At 52.4% G+C, this 24,598-nt stretch overlaps 1 protein-coding gene across 2 annotated transcripts in view; it reads right to left on the bottom strand.

Annotated features, from left to right (window-relative positions):
* Positions 1–24,598, bottom strand: part of PEMT (phosphatidylethanolamine N-methyltransferase) — an 86,921-nt gene that overhangs the window by 1,630 nt on the left and 60,693 nt on the right. For both annotated transcript variants that reach the window (XM_004712952.2, XM_045293520.1), the window contains 3 exons: positions 23,694–23,809; positions 17,390–17,535; positions 1,408–1,519 (listed from right to left, as the gene is read on the bottom strand). In XM_004712952.2, the coding sequence (XP_004713009.1) occupies positions 1,408–1,519; positions 17,390–17,535; positions 23,694–23,809 (374 nt within the window). The remainder of the gene's footprint in view (positions 1–1,407; positions 1,520–17,389; positions 17,536–23,693; positions 23,810–24,598) is intronic.

Raw genomic sequence — 24,598 nt, 5'->3', positions numbered from 1 at the left:
GAGAAGAGGAAGCTCCTCAAATCAGGCCTGCCTGCTGGTCCCGTGTGCTCTGGGCTCCCTTTGCTTGTCCGCATGAAAACCCTGTCCCCACACTGTGGATGAGGGCACAGAAGGGCCCCATGTGGAACCCAGGCCTGGCCCCGAGCCTTGGGTGTCTAGAAGGTTGGCCTGGGCTGTGCCCCATGGGAGGGGCATCTCCTGTGCCAGGCCAGGCACACAGCAGCCTGGAGAGGGTAGGACTGAGGACTCTGGGTCCTCAGTCTCCAGCGCAGTCACAGTGCCATGCTGTCCCCGCCCCAGCAGGCTGGGGCAGATGGTGCTCCTGGTGGTCACATCCTACAGGCCTCGTGGGCTCTCAGACAAGGGGCTCCAGCTCCAGCTTCCAGGCCTCAGCAGGCCAGACACGGTGCCGCTCCGCAGGGCCTGCAGCCAGGGCCACCCTCAGCCACCCACTGCCCTTCACACGCAAAAGCATGCTCTGTGGAAAGGACGCACATGGGCACTGCCCGCACAGCACCCCAGGTCGTCGGGAAGTGGGGACTGCATGGTGGGGACGCAGACGCTCGGTGGGAGAGGGTGTGGGCATGTTGAGGGCCTGACTGGCAGCAGGCGGGCAGAGGCAGGAGGGTGGGCTTCTGTCTGGCTCATCGTCTTGGTCCCTGGTAGACAGGCCTGCTCCAAGGAGTGGGTGCCTCTGGAGCCCGCCACCCAAGCCCAGGCCGTGGGGGGCGAGGGTCCGTTGGGTCACTGACTGACATGCCAGCACCCCAGGCCCATTACTTCGATGCCATCTACCGCCTGCTCCCGAGCACAGCATCCAGGGACGAGGTTTCCAAATGGACTATTGCCGACCACCTGCCAGCCTCCGTGGAAGGAGTCCAATCTCTAAGTGGAGGTGCGCAGGTTAACTCTCTGTGGGTACTACCTGAAAGGTGGGACGTTTCTGTTTCCAAAACAGCAGTCACTGAAGCCCCTTGTACAGTGTGTGTGCGCGCGCGCGCACATGTGTGCACGCTCTCACGTGTGCAGGGGGCAGTGGACAGGGAGCCCAGTATTGGCAGCTCTCCCTAGGGCCTAGGTTATCCTTCTTGACCCAAGGTTACAGCCATGGACTATGTGCCTGGCCGGGGCAGGCCACAGTCAAGAGGCCTGCTGCCCTGGTGCGAGGGCCCCCTCCTCTGGGTGAGGAGACTCTGTGGTGTTCCAGCACAGGGCCCACAGAAGAACAGCCTGCAAGCCAACAATGGCTTGTCTTTTCAGATGGTGGAAAAAAATAAAAACCGAAAGACTAGCATCCCAACGTCAGAGTTGTTTAGGTGAGGGCTTCTGAAGCCATGGCCAGCCCTCGTGAGCACATCACCTGGGGACCCGCTTCCTGGCAGCAAGGCCCAATCCTGCGGTACTCACATGATGGCCCAGCCTAGGTAGTTGGCAGTGCTGCCCCAGTACATGGGGTTGTCCAGGACACTGAACGGGAACGTGGTCACTCTGGCTTCCTTGAGGATCCCAAAATAATCACCTGCAGGGAGGGCAAGGCAGGGCGTCACGGCACCGCACATCCCACCCAGCTGGCAGCCGGCGTCCTGAGGGCCCTAGCCAGTGTGCCCTAGCTCTGGCCTTAGCAGCACAGGCTCGGCTGAGGGCGGGGGCCCTGAGGGGTGAGGTTGTGATGCCCTCTAAAGGCCTCGCTGGCCTGGGCCCCAGCCACATCAGCCTGCTGGCTCTTCCCACCTGTGTCTCGCCCGGTCAACCCACGCCCCGGGCAGCTCCCCACCACTTCTCCCTGAACTCACTTTCTTCCGAAGGTGCCTCCCTGTTTGCCCAGCCTGTGGCCGTCGGCCAGTTCCTCTCCCCTTGGTCCGATGCCCATCTGCTTCACAGCCCACCAGCCACATTCCTGTGGGCTCTGGGGGTAGCCAGCCAAGTGCAAGCTACCAGTGACCACCCTCAAGAGACGGGCCCCAATAGCCACCGGGTGTCTGCAGGCTTACGGAGGTCCACAGGCACATGTGTGATAGGCCCACCCTCTTCATCTGTCCCCTCCCCCTTCCCGCTTTGTCCTCCTTCAGGTAGCACCCAAGGGAGCCTGAAGCCATCCAAGGTTTAAGGGGGCAAAAGTTCCAGGGCCCCCACATGCCTGTGTGACAGCAGAGAAAGGACACCCCAGGACACCCCCATTGGGGCCACCCTGCTCACCAGGCCAAGGCCTGACAAGGGCGGGGGGCTGTGAGGGGCACAGCACACAGTCTACAGCAGCCCTGAGTTCGAGGCCCAGGTCTGCCATAAGCTGGATGCACCCTTGGGCATGTTTCTCCCTCCCGAGAGGCCTCAATGCCCCTACCTGTCCAACACATAACTGCATTCACTATGTCCACTCTAGGTCCCTGGGCCCATGCCCCTCCCAGGTGACAGACTATCTTTGTGGTCTGCCCCCTGAGGACTCAGGGTCCACACTAAGGCATCCGCAGTCTCTCTCACTGCAGGTACCCACGACACCAGCTTCCCATGATGAGAGCAGCACGCAGCCACCGCGTGGCCCCGAGGTCGGGGCTCTGCCTGCCAGGCACAGGAGTTTCTAGGAAAGGAGTCTGTCTTGGCGCAGGTGCCTACCATGCTGGCAGGATCGATGTCAGCGCATTTCCTAGGTAACAGCAACACCCACACCTGATTCCTGTGGGAGCTCTGGATGGAGAAGGTACTTGAGAGAAACCAAGAGGCTCCGGGAGGGGCTGCTATCTGCAGCATGTTTCGTGCCTTGGGACTGCCTGTTAACACTGGGGACTGGGCGGTGCTCTCATAGGCTGTGAGGCTGGTGGGGCTGGGACACCCGCGTGCCACCATGACCCCAGATCCAGGCTTTCTAAATGCCCTGGCCTCCGGGATGGCATGGCTTCTCTTCCTTCCCTGGTGTCAGCTCTCCTCCGCGGCCCACAGCTGTTACTGCTTGCTGTTACACTCGGCCGCCCTTTGCTGGAGCCGCAACGTGGTTCGGCGACCAGAACAACTCCGTTCTAAGTAGAATGCAGGGCTCATCCAGACAGAGCTAGTCTGGCCTGGATGTGAGCAAGAATGCTGAAGACCAAGACAGAATGGGAAGCACTAAATACACCCCCCACCCCCCCTTGAAACATCAAAACAAACCAGCAGAAACTGATGTATCTAACCTCGTTGGAACTCTGGTGAACATTTGGGGGGTGGTTCGTAGCTGTCAAAATAATAGGACAACTTTGTGGCTTTCTGGTCCCACGTGGGCTTCCTGCCCCTCCTGCTCCTTGAAGCCACAGGCGCACATCCACCTTGAGATGGCGGGTCCCAGCTCCGACGGAGAGCACAGAAGTGTGTCTGTTCAAACCTGGGGAGCGACGGCCTGAAGGATGCTCGCAGGGCACCGGTCCTGCCCGCTTGGTGGAGGTCGCAGCACGACAACGGGACGAGGGGCTGGGAACCGTGGGCCAGCAGGGCCGTTCAGATACACAGAGGAAAGCCAAAGGCCAGAGAGCGTGTTTCTTTGGGATGGTGGGGTGTTTAAATTTAGACACCTGTGTGTGACCTGGAGCGCCACAAGCACGCTCAGTACAAGACACCTGCTCAGCAGGACCCGAGGAATCCTATGCTCTCACCCCAAGCTGGTCCCTCCGTTCCGTGCACGCGAGGTGACATGTGGCGGAGAACGGGAGCACGAATCAGCAAACCACGGGACCCCAGAAGCTGGGAACAGAGAAGCACGTATAAAACAACATGCAAAGGCCCTAACTGGTGACTGAAGTGCAGAATTTAGAAGCAAACGAAAAGACACAGCACTTGGAAACACAGACTTGGTGGCAGGCTGCCCAATGCCAGAGATGACGTAATGGACCACCGGCTTGTCACCAGGAACAGTTTTTCAATGGCTTAGTGACTGCACACAGACCACTTCAGATGGACTGCGTGGGGACCGAACGACTACACTGGAGAAGCTCAGTATCCGTGCAGGCAAATGCAGAGCCACGTGCAAAGAAAGATGACGGACACTGCACGTTCAAATTCAGCATCCAAGCAAGCCTACAAGGCCCCAGTTTGACCCTGAATACATCCTGCCTGAATGGAGAAGGGGATTTAAAGAATCCCTTTAAAGGACAGATTTGACACACTGACCACAAGTGGCCAGAAGAGTTGTGGGAGGACATCAGGACATCATCCGTGAAGAAAGGGAAAAGGCCTAGGTGCGCCCAATAGGACTGTCACGAGACTGTCAACGTTGCTCTTAAGGGCAGAGTAGCAGAGGGAACAGAGACCACGAAGTAAAGAGCGGGCCAGAAGACTTCGAAGGGCGGCTGAGGAGACAGGCAAAGTGTGACGACAGATGTACAGAGACCCAGAGTTAGATCGGATCAGCTCAAAGAACGGAAGAGAAAACTCAAGTCTTGGGCTGCAGTACTGAATGAGACAGCAGGCATCAAAAGATGAAGGGGAAGCACTGTACCCAGAAGAATTCAGCAGCAGCAGCCAGTCATTTTCAGGAAGCAGCGAAAGAGCAAGAATGCTGGTGCTGAAGGAAGACATTCCAACTGGGCTGAAGGGACAGGGGGAAAACAAGGCTTCAGGAATTGGTGAAATACCAACTGAGATGCGTTACAAACATGCCCGACACCAGAGTAACAACTCAAACGGGAAGTAATTATCCGCAGAGGGGGGGGGGGTAGGGCTTTACACCCCAAATCCTAAGGGCCTGCACTGACTCACCAACAGAGGCCTGCCAAAGGCTCCAGCAGCGCCTCTATGTGCAACGGAGGTCAACAGGGATGTGGCGGGACTCATCACCACCCTGCATCCTTCCTCCAAGGCCTTGACAGTAACATTAATTTCTCCAGTCCCTGCAAGAGTGAGGTGTCCTAGGCTGGGGCAGTTCTAATGACTCCCCTCTGGCTTTTCTTAGCACAGTAACCCTCTCTCCACAGGGATCCAGAGTGGAGAGGAGAAGCCTCAAGTAGATCAGTGGTTCTCAACCTTCCTAATGCTGCGATCCTTTAATACAGTTTGTCGTGTGGTGGTGACCCCCAACCATCGGAAATATGTGTTTTCCGATGGTCTTGGGCGACCCCTGTGAGAGAGTCATTTAACTCCCAAAGGAGTCGTGACCCACCGGTTGAGAACCGCTGCTCTAGTTGGTGAGTAGGTCTGTCCCATTTGTGCATTCTGGGACCAGGGATATCACTACAAGGTAGCTGAGACCCACTGAACCCACTGGGAGAAGGGCCGGAGCTAAGTGTCCATTAGTAATAGGACCTCCGTTTCTCTCCACCCCCGACCACTGGGTTTCAGTTCGGAGACACTTCCTTTTCCTGGACAGTAACTTTGGGAGAAGGCCACGGATCCTTTCAGGGAAAGCTGGGAGGGAAATTAACAGTAGAAATTTGGGCCTAGGTAGTGGGGTCGTTCCTGAAATGGACTTGGCCTCCCCTCATTCTAGGAATTGGGAGTGGGGGGCGGTGTCTGTAAAAGACTCTTTGTTCTGGCAATTCAAGTTAGATTGCTGTTCACTTGACCGAAAATTCATCAGTTGCTATTGCTCCGGCAAATATTTAGTAAGTCTGTCATCTATTTCACTGCTAGGAGCACCGTGGCTAATTTAGCCCAGGTTGTAAGTGGAAGTGAATCACTCTTCCGATGAGTGCTTTGTAGCCATGCTCACCTTGTCCGGTGATTAAGTACTGCCGCACAGCCTCTGCCACCCTGGGATCCAACCACCCGCACTGCAGTTAAATGTCTTGATTCACTTAGGGCAAGCCCACTGTAATAGCTGACCCACATAGAAGGGCTGTCACAGCAGTCTACAAGGATGCTGGGGCTCTCTGCACAAGTGAGCTCCTCAGTTGTGGTAAAAGGTGTGTCACCCTCTGCGTTCTCCTTGGGTGGGTCCGACACCATCGGCCGGCCCACTCTAACATTTGTGTCTCCCTGAGGGTTGGGGTACGTCCTCTTGCGGTTTGCCACGGTTGTTATTTTATGGAGGACATGTCTTGGTTCACATAAGAAGGCTACCAGCCAAATAAACTGTCCCTTCTCAACACTCACTGACTCTCATTATCTGGCATTCTTGACGATAGTAAAAAATCTACTATCCAACTATTTTGGACATTTAATGACGCACACCTGGCAGTAAGAAACACTGAGGTGCACGGTCAGAGTCGCACTAGCTTCATATGAAGGGGTACCCCCCCAAAAAAAACAATTTTTTCCAAAGCTATGTATTTAAATGTTCTTTTTCAAAAATCAACCTTATCACCTTCAAAGTACTCTCCACTAAACTTAATACATTTGTCAAATCTGTGATTCCATTCTTGAAAACATTTTTCAAACTCATCTGTTTGGATGGCTGACAGCTCCCTCATTTTTTAGTTCAACTCTTCTGTGTCATCGAATCGCTGTCCTTTCATGTCCCTGTTCATTCAAGGAAACAAAGAAGTCCCATGGAACAGGTAAGGTGAGTAAGGTGCGTGTGGGGCATGAGAGGCGTGCTGATTTTTGCCCCAAACTGGCGCACTGAGATGGCTGCATGAGCAGGTGCACTGTCGTGGTGGCAAAACCAGTCCCCCATCTGCCACAAATCAGGCCCTTTTTTGGTCACTCACTGTTACACAATCTGTTCAGAACCTCCAAAGAATGGGCTTGATTCACAGTCTGACTTGGTGGAAGCAACTCCAACCAATCCGGAAGTTGAGAGACATCCAGAACGAGGCTTGTCATCAGTCAACAATTCAACTTTTTGAAATGAGAAAACCACTCATACACTTTAACTTTTCCCATAGTGCTGCCCTTGTAAGCTGTGTGCAACACAACAGTTTCTCTGGCATTGTTCCCGAGCAGGAAACAATTTCACAACTGCACACTGTTATCTTAAATCAGCCATCAAAAAAATCAGCCATTTGAGTGAAACGGCTTTAACAAAAAAATCACTGTGACCAGAGAGACCCTTCCCAGGTGACGCCACTGGGTACACGAACTCAGAGCAAGTTGCCCAGAGGAGCTCTTTTCCAATTTTTTGGGGGGAGTACCCCCTTGCATTACAGGAGTAGAAAGCTTCCTCTTTCTCCCAAGGAGAGCTGGTGGTTTCAAACAAGTGGTTAGCAGCCCAATTTATAACCACTCTATCCTCAGGGTGTCCACAAAAAACCCAAACTTGAAACTAGATTTGCTCATGAAATTACCTTTACTGGAGCTGTGCATCTCTGACTTTCTCTCATTTCCATCTGAAGAACTCCGTCCAGCATTTCTTGTAGGACTGATAAGGAGCCCTGGTGGCGTGCTGGTTACTCGTTGTGCTATTCACAAGGTCAGCAGTCGAAACCACCAGCCAGTTCCTCTGGAGAAAGACAAGGCCTTCTACTCCCATAAAGAGTTTCAGTCACGGAAACTCACGGAGGCAGTTCGGCCCTGTCTTATAGGGCCGCTGAGTCAGAACTGACTCAATGGCGGTGTTTGGTAGGTCCTCGACATTTGCATGTGTGAGAATGTCTTAATTTTACCAGGTACAGAATTCTTGGTTGATAGTTTTTATTCTTCCGGCCCTTCCGGTACATGATCCCACTGCCACCATCATCGTTTCTCATCTTCATAAGGACCCCTGGTATATGGTGCTGTGCTTCTCTCTTGCTGTTTTAAAGACCACGCTTTATCTTCAGTTTTGAATAGTGTCTGGTGTGAATATTTTTTAGTTTATTCTACTTGACATTCCTTGAGCTTTAGCAAGTATAGATTCATGTGTTTTGTCAAATTTGGGAGGTTTCCAACCATTATTTCTTCAGCTGTTATTTCTTGTCCTTTCCGTCTTCCCCGCTGGGACTTCCGTAATGGGTATGTTGTTCTCTTCAGTGGTGCCCCACCTGTCCCTTTGTTCTTCTGTTCATTGCAGACTCGGTCCCACTCAGGACCCATCGCCCAGTGCTATGCCACGCTCACAGTGATGACGTGTTTGGGCCCACTGTTTTCACTGACCAAGAATGATATTCTTTCTAGCAGGCGATCTTCCCTGATGACATCCAAAGTAGGCACGATGAAGTCTCACCATCCTTGCTTCGAAGGAGTGTCTTAGCTGTACTTCTCCAACATGTTTTTTCCTGGTAGTCCACATTGTACTCAGTATTTGGTGCTAACACGAATAGTTCAGTCCTCTGTGGGCATCAGCTTTCAAATGCAGATGAGGCATTTGAACCAGACCATGAGTTGAGACAGGCACATCTTTGCTCTTTAACACTTTAAATAGGGCTTTGCAGCAGATTTTCTCAGGGTAATACTGTGATGGTTAATGTTGTGTTAACTTGACTAGGCTGTGATCCCCAGCGGCTTGGCAGACGCCACGTCATCACTTTTGTTTTGTGATCTCATGAGGACAACTAAGCAGTTGGAAGCAGAGTTTCCTTGCTGGTGTGACCAGCATCAGTGTATGAACGGTTGTTCTGGCAAAGCTTGCTCTTCCTTGACCTCTACTCTTCTCATCAGCCCAACTCCGATTCTTGAGATACAAACTTCACAAAAGTCTCTGGTGTGTGGAGTTTGGATTTTTCAGACCCTGTAACCATGTGAACCAACAGAAGTCTTCAGCTTATTGTCTGCCTCACAGATCTAGGTGGGTCATCTGAGCCACACCCACAGTTGTGTCAGCCATCCTCTCCATATGTGTTCACACTGCATGTCACTACTTTTGCCCTCTAGAGAAGCCAGCCCGAGACATTTGCTGTACTCAAAGTGGTTCTAGAGGAGCACAAGCTTTTTGTTTTTTAATGTCATTTTATTTGGGGCTCTTACAGCTCTTATTAACAATCCATATCAACTGTATCAAGCACATTTGTACATATGATGTCAGCACCATTTTCAAAACTTTTTTCTCTACTTGAGTCCTTCGTATCAGCTTTTTTCCCTCCACCCCCCCATGAACCCTTGATAAATGAGAAATTATTATTATTTTCATATCTTAGACCATCCACTGTCTCCCTTCACCCATGTTTCTGTTGTTCGTCCCCTGCAGGGGGGGAGGGAGTGTTATACATCCATCACTGTGATCAGTTCCCCTTTCTCCCTCTTGTCCCCACACCTTCCCCCTACCCTCCTGGTATCACTACTCCCATTATTGTTCCTGACGGTTTTATCTGTCTTGAATTCCATGTGTTGAGAGCTCTTATCTGTACCAGTGTACATGCTCTGGTCTAGCTGGATTTGTAAGGAACCGGGGTCATGATAGTGGGGCTGGTGGGGGTGGGTAGTAATAAAGTACCAAAGGAATGTTGCGTGTTTCATTGGTGCTATACTGCACCCTGGCTGGCTCATCTCTTCCTTGTGACCCTTCTGAGAGGGAATGTCCAATAGTCTACAGCTGGGCTTTGGGTCTCCACTCAGAGCCCCCTCGTTCACATCAATATGATTGTTTTGGGTCTTCTGATGCCTGATACCTGATCCCATCTATACCTCATGGTCACACAGGCTGGTGTGCTTCTTCCATGTGGGCTTTGTTGCTTCTTAGCTAGATGGCCGCTTGTTTGTCTTCAAGCCTTTAAGACCCCAGATGCTGTATCTTTTGATAGCTGGGCACCATCAGCTTTCTTCACCATGTTTGCTTATGCACCCATTTGTCTTCAGCGATCTTGTCAGGAAGGTGAGCATCACAGAGTGCCGGGTTATTAGAACAAGCCCTGCTCTCCGAGTCTTCAGTCTATTTTGGGGATTCCTCGAGGACTCTGTTGCTTTGCTTCCCTTGCTGCTCTGTTGTACTCCCTTAGTTTAATCCCGTTGTGGGGAGATCAGACTGGGCACAATTCCCACATTGTGTCGCCACTGCTGTCCCCTGCAGTGCTGTGGGTCATTGAGGGGACATCATGTCTCACAGTGGGGCCAGCCCTATAGTCCTCTCTGTGCCTTGGCTCCTTTGAGCAGGAGTGTCATCTTGGGGGCTTTGTGGCTCAGGATGCAGATTGATCTCTCTCTCTGCCCCCACCCCCCTCTTAGTTTGCCCAACTTCCCAAATGGATCAAAATGTCACATAGTGCATTCGGAGTTCCTTTACTCAAGCTTTCTAGTCAGAGATTCTGAAAAGATTGTGTAACAGTGTGCTACAGAAAAAGGTCTGATTTGTGGCAGACGGGGCTGGTTTTGCCACCACAATAATGCACCTGCTCATGCAGCCATCTCAGTGCGCCAGTTCTGGGCAAAAACAGCATGCCTCTCTTGACCAACACACCTTATTCACCTGACCTCACTCCATGCGACTTATTTCTTGTTTCCGCGAATGAAGAGGGACATGAAAAGCCACGGATTTGATGACATACAAGAGGTGAAGAAAAAATGAGGAGGGTGCTGTCAGCCATCCAAAGAGATGTTTGAAAAATGTTTCCAAGAATGGAATCGCAGGTTTGACAAATGTATTAAGTGTAATGGAGAGTACTGTAGAGGTGATAAGGTTGTTTTGTTAAAAATTTTTAAATACATAGCTTTGAAGAAAAGCTTTTGGGGGAAAAGCATTTCGGGGGGTACCCCCTCAGAAGTTAAGTGTCAGAAACCCACAGGGGCATCTCGCCTTCCTCCAAGGGTGGGGATGGACACGAGAGCAGAGAGTTTGAAGGAGAGTTGTTCTTGACTGCCTGTCTCAGGGACAAGGACGGTGAGTCCTCACTGCATGTGCTTTGGAGAAACCGGCCCCTGGGAACGGGTATCATGCTTGGTAAAGTAGAAGGAGCCCCTAGACCCCATAGATCGGCACAATGGCTACAACATAACTGTGAGGGTGATGCTGAACTGAGCAGTATTTTGTTCTGTTGCAGAGTGTTGCTGTGACTAAGAACCACCTCACTGGCACCTAAAACATGGTCACATTCAAGTTAAGCTGGTATAAATCCATCCTGGATTGTTATGATTTAAAAGGCTGTTTGATTCTCATGTTAATCACAATGAAAATATCCAAAACATTAACATTTGTACAAAGAAAGTAAGAGGGAAATTAGTAAGTTTTAAAACAGAGAATCAGCTAAACAGAATAAGAAGTCTGGGAGGAACAAAGACTAAGTAAAAGGGAAGAATCACAGTCTTAGCGGACTTGATCAGTAATTCCGTCAAAGGGAAATAGATTAAACTTCCTAAAAGATTGTCAGAAGGATAAGAAAATGATCAAACTATATTCTGTCTGCAAGAGACTAGTTTGTAACACGAAGACACAAAGCAGTTGAAAACCAAGGGCTGGTCAGGTATTCCATCTACTAGTCACGCAAAGGGAGCTGGTTGGGGTGGCTCTATTAACATCACCTAAACTAGACTTGTACTGTGACAAGAGACAAGGAAGGGTACTACACAATGATAAAAGGGTCAATTCATCAAGAGGAAAAACAATTAACAAGTATACACTTGGCTTCCGTAAACACCTGTTCTGCATCTGGGGACTCTACCAACCAAGGATGGGGGGAAATGTTCTTGAGATGTTTAAAGGTATAAACACAATGCCATTTTATATAGAGAACTTGAACTTTCGTGGATTTTGATTTCTACAGGGGTGGGGGCTATGGGCGAAGAGGAGGACATGGGACGTGAAAGTCCTCGAACGATCCCCCAAGAAGCCTAGGGGTCTCGACCCACAGGTTGAGAACCACTGCCCTGGAGCCACAGTAAGCTGGATGAATCCCGGAAACACTTGCCCTGAGGAAGTCTTTAAAATTTAAATGAAAAATATTCCCTAAACGGTCTTATTATCAAACAAGGTTAGCTTAACTAGTAAACGTTGTCAGCCTTGAGGATCGTGCTCTTAAGAACCAACTCCATGGGATCAGGGTGACAACAGCACTTCGCAGTTTGGATGGAACCTCAGGGAATCGTGAGCTTCTGTTCTCAGAGGTGGGATGACTCAGAAAGGGGAGCGGCCGTCCAACTCCAAGAGATTATCAGCGTCACTGAATTACACTTGGTGCATGTTGTGCTGTGTATATTCTCCACAACAAAATGAAATTTAAAAAAGGAAAAGGTTATTCTTTGAGAACATAAACAAAATGAACAAACCATTGAAAAATCGGAGGAGAAACAAAGAAGAGGCAGATACCAAAAAGAAGAGACGTGGAGACATTATGATGGACCTTACAGAAATAAAAACCATCGTGAGAAATTTGTAAACAATTGGACATCAATAAATTAGATAACCTAGATTACATGGGCAAATTCCTAAAAACACACACATTAACCTTAAGTTGAGAAAATAGCAAGGGAAATCAACAAGTAAAAAGATTAATTCAACAATCAAAACTTCATTTACAAATGCTCAGGACCAGAAGGGAATTCTACCAGACATGTAAAGAGTAGCATAAATCCTTCTCAAATTCTTCTGGGAAAAAAAAAAAGAGGAGGGAATGCTGCCTAACTCACTCTAAGAGGTCAGCACTACCCTGAAAACCAAAGCCAGACAGAAACACCACACGAAAACTACATACCAGTATCTCTTATGAATATAAATGTAAAAATCCTCAACCAAAAAACAGTAGTGAACCAAAGTAGAAGAAGGGCAAGCATGATGCTGGGGCAGAAAGAAGGTACAAGGAAACAGAGGAAAGACCTAGGAAACAAAACTATGGATAGAGGTGTAAACATAGGTGTGCACTTATGTAAATATATTAATTCATAAAAATAGAGGTATTGGCCTATGTACATAGATTTATATGGAAATACATTGAGGAAGTGGATGGACTTTGGGCCTCTGCTCAAGCCCTCCCTCAACACAAGAACACTTTATTCGAACAACCTGGCATTCTGTGATGCTCACCTTCCCTATATAACTACTGAAGACAAATGGGTGCATAAGCAAATGTGGTATAGAAAGCTGGTGGTGCCAGGCTACCAAAAGATAGAATGTCTGGGGTCTTAAAGGCTTGAAGTTAAACAAGCGGCCATCTAGCAGAAAAGCAACAAGCCTACATGGAAGAAACATACGAGCCTGTGCCATCATGAGGTGTTGACGGGATCAACACCTGAAGACCCAAAACAAACCAACAAAAAACATTGTTGAGAACGAGGGGGGTCGGAACAGAGACCCAAAAACCATCTGTAGACAATAGGACACACCCTCATAGAAGGAAGGGGTGAGTCAGTATAGCACCAGTAAAACGCACACTATTCTGGTTCCTGGAGGCTTCCTCACCCCCCACTATCATGACCCCAATCCTGCCTTTCACTGTGGGCTAGGCCAGAGCTTGTACACAGGTGCATATAAGAGCTCCGGACACATGGCATCCAGGTCAGATAAACCCATTTCTCAGGAGCAGAAATGGGAGTAGCATTACCAGGTGGGTAGAGGGAAGGTGGGGGGAGGAAAGGGGGAACTGATTGCAATGTTCGACGCATAACACTACCCCTCACCCAGGGAGACAAACAACAGAAATGTAGGTGAAGGGAGGCAGAGGTCTGTGTAAAATATGAAAACAGTAATACTTTATAATTTACCAAAGGGCCTTAAGGGGGGGGGGGTGAAGAGGAGCTGATACCAAGGGTTCCAATAGAAAATAAATGTTTAAAAAATGATGGCAACATATGTACAATCACACTTGATACAATCGATGTATAGAATGTTATAAGAGCTGTAAGAGCCCCCAAGAAAATGTTTAAAAAAAAATAGTAAACAGAATCTAACACTCTGTTAAAGGATTCTATGTTACGACCAAGTAGGATTTACCCCTAAAATGCAAGAGTGGTTTAACATAAGAAAGCTAATGTAATAAATCACATTAAAGAGAACCATATGACCATCTCACTTGGTGAAGAACGGGGATTTGACAAAACCCCAAACCCTTGCATGATAAAAATACCTAACAAACTAGGAATAGCAAAGGATACCTCAACTTGATAAATGGCATTTACAAAAACCCACAGCTAACATCACATTCCATGGCGAAAGACTGAAAGCTTCCACCTAAGATCAGAAAACAGGCGAGATGCAACCTCTCACCACTGCTGTTCATCATTTTACTGGAAGTCCTGGCCAGAACAATTAGGCAAGAAAAAGAAAATGTACCCAAATCAGGAAGGAAGAAATAAACTATCTCCATGAACGGATGACATAATCCTATATATAGAAAATCCCAACAAACTTAATTAATGGGATCAGCACTGCTGAAGAGTACAAGGTCAACACAACAATTAGCTGTGCTTCTGTGCATCAGCAGTGAACAACCTGAAGACATGATTAAGGAAACAGCTCCATTTACAACAGCACCTAACAAATAAAGGACTTAGGAATAAACTTAACCAGGGAGGTGAAAGACACACACACTGAAGGCTATAAAACCATGCAGAGATCGATTCTAGGCCTTTCAGCTAAGATCAAGTATAAAACGATGCAGAAAAAAATTTTTTAAGATGACCTCTATAAAAACTCATTTATTTATTATTCATGGCAACATCACAGCATAGACGAGAACTGCGCTTAGGTCAGTCTTCCCTGTAGTCAAAAGCCCCCTCTCCGCCTGAGCAGCTGCGGGTTCAAGCTGCTGCCCTGGTGGGACTAGGGGTCCTCTGCCTCTAGGGACTGCCAGCATGGTCTATGCTCCTGGATTAGAAGGCACACTTCATTAAAGTTGTCATTTTATGGTACATAAATGATTTATGTTAATATTTTGTAACATTAAAGATGTTCACGCTACTCAGAGTAACCTACAGATTCAAAATAATCCCCATTGAAATTCCAACATTTTCCACAGGAATTACTATAATCATATAGAAATTGAGGTAATAATTCAAAGTCACATAGGCTTGCAAGGGACCCTAAACAGTCAAAACGATCTTGAAAAAGAACAAAGTAGGAAACGTTATGCTTCCTGAGTTCAAGACGTACTATTAATGCTGTTAGCTCTGGTCCAGTGCCCTCACCACAACTGGCTGTGCTCAAACCATTGAGACCTATAGTGCTCTCCCTCCGGGTCTCATTTTCAGAGTAGATAACTTGGCCTTTTTTAAACCTCGTCTGCTTTGTCTGGAAGCTCCATTGAGCCGGCTCCAGATACACTCTAAAGCTACAATAATCAAAAGAGTAGTGCTGTGTAAGTATAGACATGTAGACTAATGGAACAGAATGCAAAGTTCAAAAATAAACCCACGGATCTATGGCCAATGTTGTAGCCTCTGTGAAAGAGTTTGGTGCCTCCTCAAAAGCTAAACATAAAACGACTGTGTGGAAAAAAGTTACTATGTGACCCAGAAATCCTACTCACGGACATAAACCCCAAAGACTAGAGGCAGGATCAAATAGATACTTAAACACTCAGGATCACAGCAGCATTATTCACAACAATAAACCGGGAGACAAGGCAGGTGTCCAATGAGGTGAACACATGACGATACGCGGTGTGTCCATGTAAGACAGCTGTAAAGAGCAGGGAGTCTCTGCCTCATGGCTGAACCTTGAAAACCTTATGCTACACCAAGTAGCCCTGGCACAAAAAGATACATATTGTCTGGTCCCACTTATGTAAGAGTAGGCGAATGCCCAGAGACAAAGCCAGAGTAGCTTCTACCAGGGCTGGGCCATAACAGGAAGAGGGGTTACTGCTTCACAGAGCACCCCAAACAGATCACCCTCGTATCGAGTCCTTGTGTATAATTTCTGATAAACATTAATAAAAATGCCCCTACCTGAGGTTACAAACAGACAATGCTGAGGGAAGAAAACAGCGAAGACCGCATCTCATTTGCTCTCCAGGTGTTAGGACCAAAGACCTCTCCCAGGTGCTACCTGCCCTGTACTGGCCCCAAAAGGAATCTCAGATTCTCCTGTCTCCCCATTAGGAAAAAGTGCATACTCTGTCAAATTAAAAGTTTAAAATAAAAACATAAGGAGGCTTCCAAATGCATGTTAGCTTTAAAAGGTAGCAAACAAAACCTACAGTGAAATTCGAATCTGCACTTTAATCCACACGGGGTCAAGGAAAGTAAACCGCTGTCACTGTGGGCTCGGCAGGCCCTCCCCTCCCCCCACAGCCTCAGCCGGAGCAGCGGTCTCCGCCCAGGCAGAAAGTAGGGCAGTTGGCTGACAACGGGGTGCAGCGGGCAGGATGAGCCCAGTGGGAGCTGCGTCACCCCTTTGTCTGTGCACAAAGGGTGAGGGAGCCCTGAGGTGAGGCCGGGCTGGGACCACTGACGGGCAGCATTCTTCCCAGGAAGCAGGAAATGGGCTAGAGGAGGCCGTGGCACAGAATCCACTGGGGCTGACTCATGGGGTTGTACGCCTGTAGTCAGCTGTGAGCCCCCTGGCGTTTCCAAGCTACTTCTGCTTAGGCAGAGGGTAGGGCTCCTCTTTCTGACCATCCCCCCTCCGGCCCCCTCAGAACAGCCCCCTCTACCCCGCCCACCCCCACCCTCCTTTCCTACTGAAGCCCACCCAGCAGCTCCACACCTCCACCTTCTCGGGCCCATCAGCCTTTAAGTCCTGGGTGCTGCAGGGGCAGACTCCCTCCTGGTCTCCAGCCCAGCCACGACTCCCTCCCTCCCAGGTCCTAGAACCTCTTGCTCCTCGCCACCCCACTGCCTGGGCCAGGACGCCTCCTTGTCCTCACCTCCATCCCAGCCCACCTCCTGGTTGCTGAGCCAGGATCTTTCCAAGTCTTTCTGTAGCAGGAGCCTTGGCTCCTGGCTCAGTCCTCGATCCCACCACCCCAACTTGCCACAGCTTCTGCCCTTTATCTTTCTCCTTGGCTCAGGGCCTTTCCTCCCTCCTCACTTGGATCAACCACGTTGCTCATGTTTCCCTGGTTCCCCCCCCCCCAGGTTCCCCCAGCAGCCCCTCTTCCAGGAACAGACTCCCCAATAGTTCCAGCCTAGTGCAGCTCCTCCTCCTGCACCCCAGCTCTTAACCTGACTGTCACAACCCACCCCCAGGGCCTCCCCTTTAAACAGGGTCAGTGCCAGTGCTGGGCCCTAGGTGGCCGCACAGTGCTCATGGGGTGTGGACAGAGGCCTGCAGCAGCCTAGTCTGTGGACTGCCACTGTCCTGGGCTGTCCTCTCTCCCCAACTTCCCTCCCTTCCCCCAGCTGCTTCTCCTCACACTTTCAGTGGAGAGTGGCTAACATTATGGGCAAATGGGGACCCAGCCCCAGATCCCCAAGTAAATACATCCCTTGCCCACCCACCGCAGGCCAACCCATGCAGGGCAGTGGGGAAATGCAGCTTGACCAGGACCTGGCCCTGGGAGGAGGGCAGAGTGGAGGTAGGGGCTGCAAAGGCAGCACTTCTCTGTGCAAGCAAGGTCCCCAGGGAGTTGTTGCTCCAGGGCAGGGCTCGGGGCAGAAGCCCAGTGCCTGGAGCTGGCTAGGACACTGGAGCCCGTGCAGGTGTAGCAAGTGGCCTGGCCCACCCGGCCTCCCAGGGGTCACAGGCTGTGGGGCCAGTGGGTCTTACCTAGGAATGTTCCAGTGAAACCCAGTGCAGAGAAGCTGGAGAGTACAAACAGGGCACCCGCTCCCAGGAGGGCGAGGCCCACGCAGTAGGCTCCGACATTATCCAGGCTCTCCATCGTGGGCTGGCTCAGCATGGCCTGTGTGAAGCTGCAGGGCAGGGACAGGGTCACTGCATGGGGTAGGCAGGAGACAAGGCGGTGGGGGACCTGCCCCACCCAGGGACCCACCCTCTCTCCCCATGCCTCAGGCTGGATAGGTGCTCAAAAGTATCCAGTGCAGGGTCTCAGCTCACAAGCCTGCTGAGTCACACAGATGGCAGACACAGGGAAGTGGGCTGAAGAGGGCCCAGGGCCAACTGGGGAGTAGAGTCCACCTCTGAATTCACTCTGGAGCAAGCACCTCCCAGCCAGGCTGGGAGTCTGTCTTCTGCTCATCCAGGCAGTATTCCATCCATCCATCTACTCATCCTTCCATTCATCAATCTAGCTTCAAACTACCCACCTACACATCTTTTCCTTCCATCCATCTATCCATCCGTCTACCCACCCATCCATCCACATACCCCACTCATCCATCCATCCACCCATCCATCCATCCATCCCTTATTAAGTGTCTGTCTGGGTACCAACCTCTTTGAAGCAAAAGGAACGTATTGTCTTTGCTCATTTACTCATTCATTCCACTGGTAAATTCAGATTTACCGAACCCAAACCCAACCCATTGCCCTGAGTTGATCCCAACTCAGAGTGCCAAGATAGGGTTTCTGAGACAGGAGCGGCCGGTGGGCTTAAACTGCCAACCTTGCAGTTAACAGTCCAACACTGACCCCACAGGGCCATCTCTCCTGGCCATCGCGTCAGTTCTGACTCATAGTGACCCGACAGGGCACAGCACAATTGCCTCCATGGGCCTCCGAGATTGTCACTCTTTACTGGAGTAGAAAGTCTCCTCTTGCTCCTGCGGGGCAGCCAGTGGGTTCAAACTGCTGACCTTGTGGTTAGCAGCCCAATACGTAACCACTCACCACCAAAGTTCCTTAAATTAGGTGGAACTAAAAAGGGCCTCCCTAGAACATTTCCTCATGTCTAGAATTTCTCCTTGGGACTTGGCACTACCTGGAGGTTTGGTACATATTCCCTGAATGGGGAGAGCTGCATCCCCCCACCCCACCTAGAAAGGAGAGGCAAGGAGGAAGAGAGGAAGAGGAGGGTTGGCAGGGAGCTGCTCAGCAACCTGTCAAATAGTAGCACTCGTGTATCAGGGCACACTGGTGCCTGGCTGTGTGGCCCACAGCTCGGACTCCCCACCCACATCACAGCGTGTGTGTACATGTATTTTTGCATGTGCATATGTGTTTGTGTGCATATGTGAGTGTGTGTAGTGATGGTAGGCCTCCATGTTCTCATGAGCTGAGGTGGCTTCCAACTGCCAGGTCTCCAGGCTGTGTGCCCACTTGCCTGTTCAACTCCGGCACCCACTCCTTGCTGCCCAGTGACACTAGTCTGCCCAATCCTGGGGTGGCTCTTGGCCAGTCCAAGGACTTGGTCCAGCAAACCCATCAGAGGAGCACACCAGCGGACCACAAGGAGGGGTCGCCAGCGAGTGAGGCTGGCTTCCAGTCGAGCTAGTGCCCGGGCTGTTTTCTATCTGCAGTCCCTACCCTGTCTCCTTGTACAGCATTCTACAAGGGGCAGACCAGCCAGGCTCCTCTACCGAGCACTAAGCACTGCACACTGACACACAGGGCCACAGCAAGGGAGGCATGAACTGACTTTGTTTGAAGACAACATGCAGGGGCACAGTACAGAGAGGCGTTAGCCAGGAGAGGGGACAGGGGACAGGGGACAGAAGAAAGAGGACATTCGGAGGATGGACAGGGGGCAAGGCAGGGGAGTGAGTGGCCCTGGTGAGCGACCTAAGCCTGCTGGGGGCCTGGGATTCACTGCCAGTGTGTGGCTAGTAGGAGCCCTGATGGCTCAATGACTATTGGCTGGGCTGCTAACCAGAAGGTCATCAGTTGGAAACCGCCAGCTGCTCCGTAGGAGGAAGGCTTGACCTCCTCCCCATAAAAAGCTCTACCCTGTCCTGGAGGGCCACCAGGAGTTGGAATTGACTCCATGTCAGTGCTTGGTTGGCTGTTTGGTTTGGTGTGGGGAGTGGCTGCTGGGGGCGGAGGCAGGAAGCCTCATGAACATGTTGGGCTATGTGGCAGGTGGTTCCTCTGCCAGGAACCATCCCCATCATCCCAACACGCACGCACGCGCGCGCGCACGCGCACACACGCAGTCTGGCTACAGAAGCAGATGCACATCCCAGACACACACACACACACACACACACACACACACACACACACACGCACGCAGATGCACATCCCAGACAAGGTTTGCAGTGTGCCTTCGCCACCCCGATGCCGGGGCTTGCAGCCCTAAGCCCTAGGGCTTCCCTGCTGACCGCCTCTCTCAGTGGCTCCAGCAATGACCTGAGGAAGCCTGACACACAGGCGAAGCCACCCCTCCCGGCCACCTAAGCCTGTGCCCTGAGAAATAACCACATTTCCACACCCACTCGCCGCTGTCGTCCACGGACAGCGTCCCTCTCCACCTCAAGACTTCTCATGGCCCCCTGTGCCCATGGGCCAGAAGGGAGACGGGGCTGGATGGGTCCAGGCACCCTGGTTCCCCGGAATCAACAGTCGGTCTGAGATTCCGGGAACCCAGAGTCAAGCTGGCAACGCTGTAGACTGCTGCCCGCTCTCTTCCTCCGTACCCATCACCCAGAGAAAAGTGAACATGCTGTGACCACACAGGTCTGCTTTACTGGAACCGAACCCCGAGGCTCTGCACAGTGCCTCCACTGAGGCCGGGAAGTACAGTCTGGCCCCTGTGCGTGATTCACGGAGGACAAGCAGCTCTCTGGGGCCATGGGCTCGGGAACAAAATGAAGTAGTAAGAGGCAATTTCCTTTGCAAACAGTCTGCATCAGGCTGTGGGGGCAGAGACACACATGCGTCTGCCTTGGGTTCTATTTTTAAACCCTGGACTGAGCTTTCCATCACCAGTATGACTTGATGCTGTCTGTACGCAGCTCCTCAGAACACCAGCAGCTCTGGGTGGGGGCAGGAGCATGTGTGTCACACAATGTGTGTGACACGTGTCCCGGTAAGCCCACCAGATGCAGGCTGCTAAAGCTCAGCTCTAGGCACGGCCTTCTCTTGGACACGGCCTGGCCCTCCCTGGTGCCGGGCCCACTCCACACTCCGGCCACACTGGGCGCTTGCGCCTTTCGGAGCACGCTGCTGGTGTTGTTCCCGCCACTTCCAATCCCCCACCCCACCCCACCCGTGTGGCAGGCAGAACTCTACAACGCCCCCAGATTCCCCACGCTGTTTTTAGCTATTCCTGCTGAGCACGGATGGCCCCTCTCAGGTAACTCTGGTGATGATCCTGGGTTCTAATCTTAAGGCCAGTGTTGGTACAAAGCGGCAGGCCTTGAGAATGCCAACTGCCAAGCTGCAGAGAGGTCCAGGCGGCAAGGAGTGGTTGGTCCGGGCCCCCAGGAGCCGGAGGCTCAGTCCTACAACACCAAGGCACCATGTCCCATGAGCCCCCAGGAGTGATGAGCCAGGGGACCCAGGGGACACCATGAGGGAAGCTCCAGAGGTGAGCGGGGGGGAGGGGGGGGGGCCTGTCCACAGGGCCAAGAGCATATGTAGGGTGTGTCATGCAGCACAGGCTGCCTCCCAGCCTGGGGGACCCCATTTGCCATGATAAATCCCACTCCCAGAACAGCCTGGCCCCGAGACCAGAGGCCATGTGCACCCACATCATCTGCCACCTGATCCGTCCCGCTGGCTGCCACCGCCATCACTGTGCTTGCACTGCCTTGCTGGTGCGGCTGCTCACTTGCCTGGCGTCCAATCCTGACTTGTACAGGAGCAGCCCTCCCATACTAGGGTACGGCAGTGACACAGCCCCCGGGGGGTGGGGGGGTGGGGGTGGGGCTAGAGTGTGCGCACGGCCTGGCTGGTTGCTGCAGGATTGCTGGGGAGCCTGGCTGCCAGACGTGGCAGGCCTGCTGCCTGCCCCCTATCGGGCCCAGCCCAGGGGTGATAAAGATGGCTGCCTGGACACCCCCTCCCCACAGTGTCCCCCAGCACCACGAACTTGCCTTCCCTCAGGAGCCTCTCAGCTCTTGCCAGCTCAGAGCTGGAGGGCAGTCTGACTCTCCCTCCTGGACAGAACAAGTAGCTGCTTCTCCATACAGCAGCAGCAGCAAAGCTGCTTTCCCGTCTGGCTGTGCCCAGCGCCCCAGGCACCTCTGGAAGCCATGGATACCCAAGCACCAGTTCTACAAGCCCAGGAGGCCCCGGGCCACATTCTGGACAAGACACCTGTGATTCCAACGTGCGTGTGGGTGTAGACTCACCCAGGCTTAGGGTCAGACGACGCTTCTGATACATACTCCCCTGTGCAAGGGCAGCATGCTGTAGGAGGAAAGGCTGAACACCTCTCCACAACCCCCTCCTCCCCATCACCCTTGCCCTGCCCAGGCTGCTCAGCCCCTAGAACCACACCACACGGGGTCAAGGTTTCCTGGGGCACATGTCCACAGGCACATACCCTTGTAGGAGTGCCTCTGACTTGGGTCAGCTGTGGGCCAGGCTCAGTCCTGCTGTAGACCTGACAGTGGCAAGGGCAGAGGATGCCCCACACAGTGCCAGGGAGGAGGCTGCAGTGCATAAGCCGTGCGGGTATCAAGGCCTATGGGGCAGAGACTCAGGACAGAGGCTCCAGAGGGAAAGTGGGTGGGCAGAGTGGGGGAGAGAGACAGGGCCCTGAGCTCGACAGACAAGTCACTGGCCAGCAGTGCTTTCATGGCCTTGCTGAGCTTTCGTGCAACCCCATGAGTAATTAGCCATGGACACCCCATTGCCCTCCCATCTAACCCAGTGCCCTCTGATCCACAGCTGGCTGACTCAGGGACGCTCCAGGGACCCAGAGTGGAGATGCCACCCACCCCACCCCCACCCACCCCCGGGCACTGGGCAGCATGTACCTATGTTATCTCCTTTCTGCTGCAGAGTTGCCAAGGCTCCAGGGGTAGCGAGCAGTGGGCCGTGGGAGTTGCTGGAGACCCTACCCTGTGATGGATCCCCAGGTGCTGCTCTTGTCTCAGTGTGGACTTCCCACTGCTATGAGCCAGGACCACAGCTGCAGGCAGTCCTGGCATTTTTGCCACCATGTTTCTTGACCCGCTGGGTCTCAACTTCCTCATCTGTAAACTGGGCTCGCTCTGGTCCCGGAGCTTGTCATCTGTCTGAGTTCAGGTGCTGCCGACCAGCTGAGCTGAGTGTTCCCTCCTGTGCCCCAGAAGCCCAAGTGACCCTAAGCAAGCTGAGCTGCAAGCCCTTTTGCATGGTCAACAAGACCTCCTTCTTGGAGCGTGGAGCAGGGCCAGGCCCCTCGAGAGACCAGGGGCCCAACCGGCCACGGCCGAAGACCAGGACCCTCATGTGGCAGACCCTCCTAACTACACCCCCCTTGCCTCGCTCTCTGCCAAGTCAAACTCATGGGAAATGCGGATGCTCCCAAGTCTGGGAGCTGGTCCGGCCGCCCTCGGCTTGTTAACTGTAAAATGGCGAGAAGGGCCACCCCACAGCTCCAGCAGGGCAGAGCATGAAATATTGTCGGCTCCCATGCTGGCAGACGCTTCTGCTGCCCCATCAGGCCCTTGAGGGAGCCGGGGCCAGGTGAGGCTGTGGCGCAGGGCCAGGCATGCCTCCACAATGTCACTGCAGTGTCCAGCCTTCACAAGGAGCCGGAAACAGCTTTCCATCTGCAATGCTTCCGTCTTTAGTGCACCACAGGGGCCGTTCAGGGCAGGAGCCACTGGCTCATGTGCAGAGGGGCGGCCACTCACTGTCTCAGAGGTGGGCGGGCTGGGCTCCTGGGCCTGGAATGCAGCTGGGAGAACACTCTAGCAGAGGGGCCGAGGGAGGGGGAGAAGCTAGCCACAACAAGGAGACCCCTCCAACGAGCCCCCACCCGAGGAGGTGGACAGCAGGCTCGCTCCAGCACCTCCAGGAGAGAAGAACGGGGTCACCAGGACTGCTCCCTTGGTCTGCCTGTCTCTTTTCCACTTGCCCCAGGCTCAGAGGAGACAGAACATCATGTGTTTCCCATGGGGGTAGGAATGGCTGTTGTGATCTGAGGCCTTAGAGCAGAAACTTCCCTCTTCCAGACCCAACAGGGGCTCTTAAGGTGGCTGCAGGCCCAGCCCTGCGGTCGGCGGGGTGTGCTTACTAGTGTGAGCGGACCAGGTTCAGGAGCAGGATGGCGCCGCCCAGCGCATAGCAGGCCAGGTAGGGTGACCCGAAGGCCTTGCTCAGTCTGTGGGTCTTCTGTTCCCATCTTGCGACCTGGATGGCAGAGAGGACGAGAGGACAGGTGAGATGTTGGGGAGTATCTTGGGAAGGAGCCAGTTCCCTAGGGAATTCAAGGTCCTGAGGTCCCAGTTCCGAGGAAGGAGGGCCACCTGGAGGCAGCTGCTCACACAGGGGCTAGTTCAGGCAGGACACAGTCCCTCTTGGAGCAAACCCTCATACCAAAGAGCAGAGACATTGGCATTGAGGGTCACCCTGGCCGGCATGTGGGTGCACAGGACCACCAACCAAAGGCCCTTCGTGGAATCTGGGCCTCGCTGTATTGAGAAGCCCACAGTGGTCTGGGAAGAAAGCAAGCTACTGGAAACAGAACTGTCCAGAGGAGTCCTGAGACTTCGTTCACCTAGACATCGCCGAAGACGCGCCCTGGCATGGGGCAGCACAAACAAGGCCTTCAAAGCCCAAGGGCCCTGGCTGAGGAACCGGGCCGGTGGGAACCCTGTGATTCGATTCCACACATCCTCCTCTCCCCCAGACACAGTGGCCCACGTGGCCTTTCGCACTTGAAGATTCTAGTCACAGAAATCCACCCCTTACTCAGCATGAATGTCCACATTCCACCATTCACAGCAAACAGGCGGTTTCGGTCCATGACCTTCCTATCTCCCTATAGACTGCTGGTCCCTACTAGCCTGCCTCCTCCATGCCCCACTGGGTCAGTGCTGCTGAGCAGGTGCTGGGAGTCAGGGCAACAGATTCCAAGTATGTAGGCAAGTCACCCACCTGGGCTCCTGGAACAAAGTGTGTGTGTGTGTGTGTGTGTGT

Source organism: Echinops telfairi, unplaced genomic scaffold (genome assembly GCF_000313985.2).
Source record: "Echinops telfairi isolate 266 unplaced genomic scaffold, ASM31398v2 ScPeMD7_2010;HRSCAF=2546, whole genome shotgun sequence".
Taxonomy (NCBI): domain Eukaryota; kingdom Metazoa; phylum Chordata; class Mammalia; order Afrosoricida; family Tenrecidae; genus Echinops; species Echinops telfairi.
Note: the sequence above shows the minus strand (reverse complement) of the source record. Positions and strands in the feature narration are given on the sequence as shown.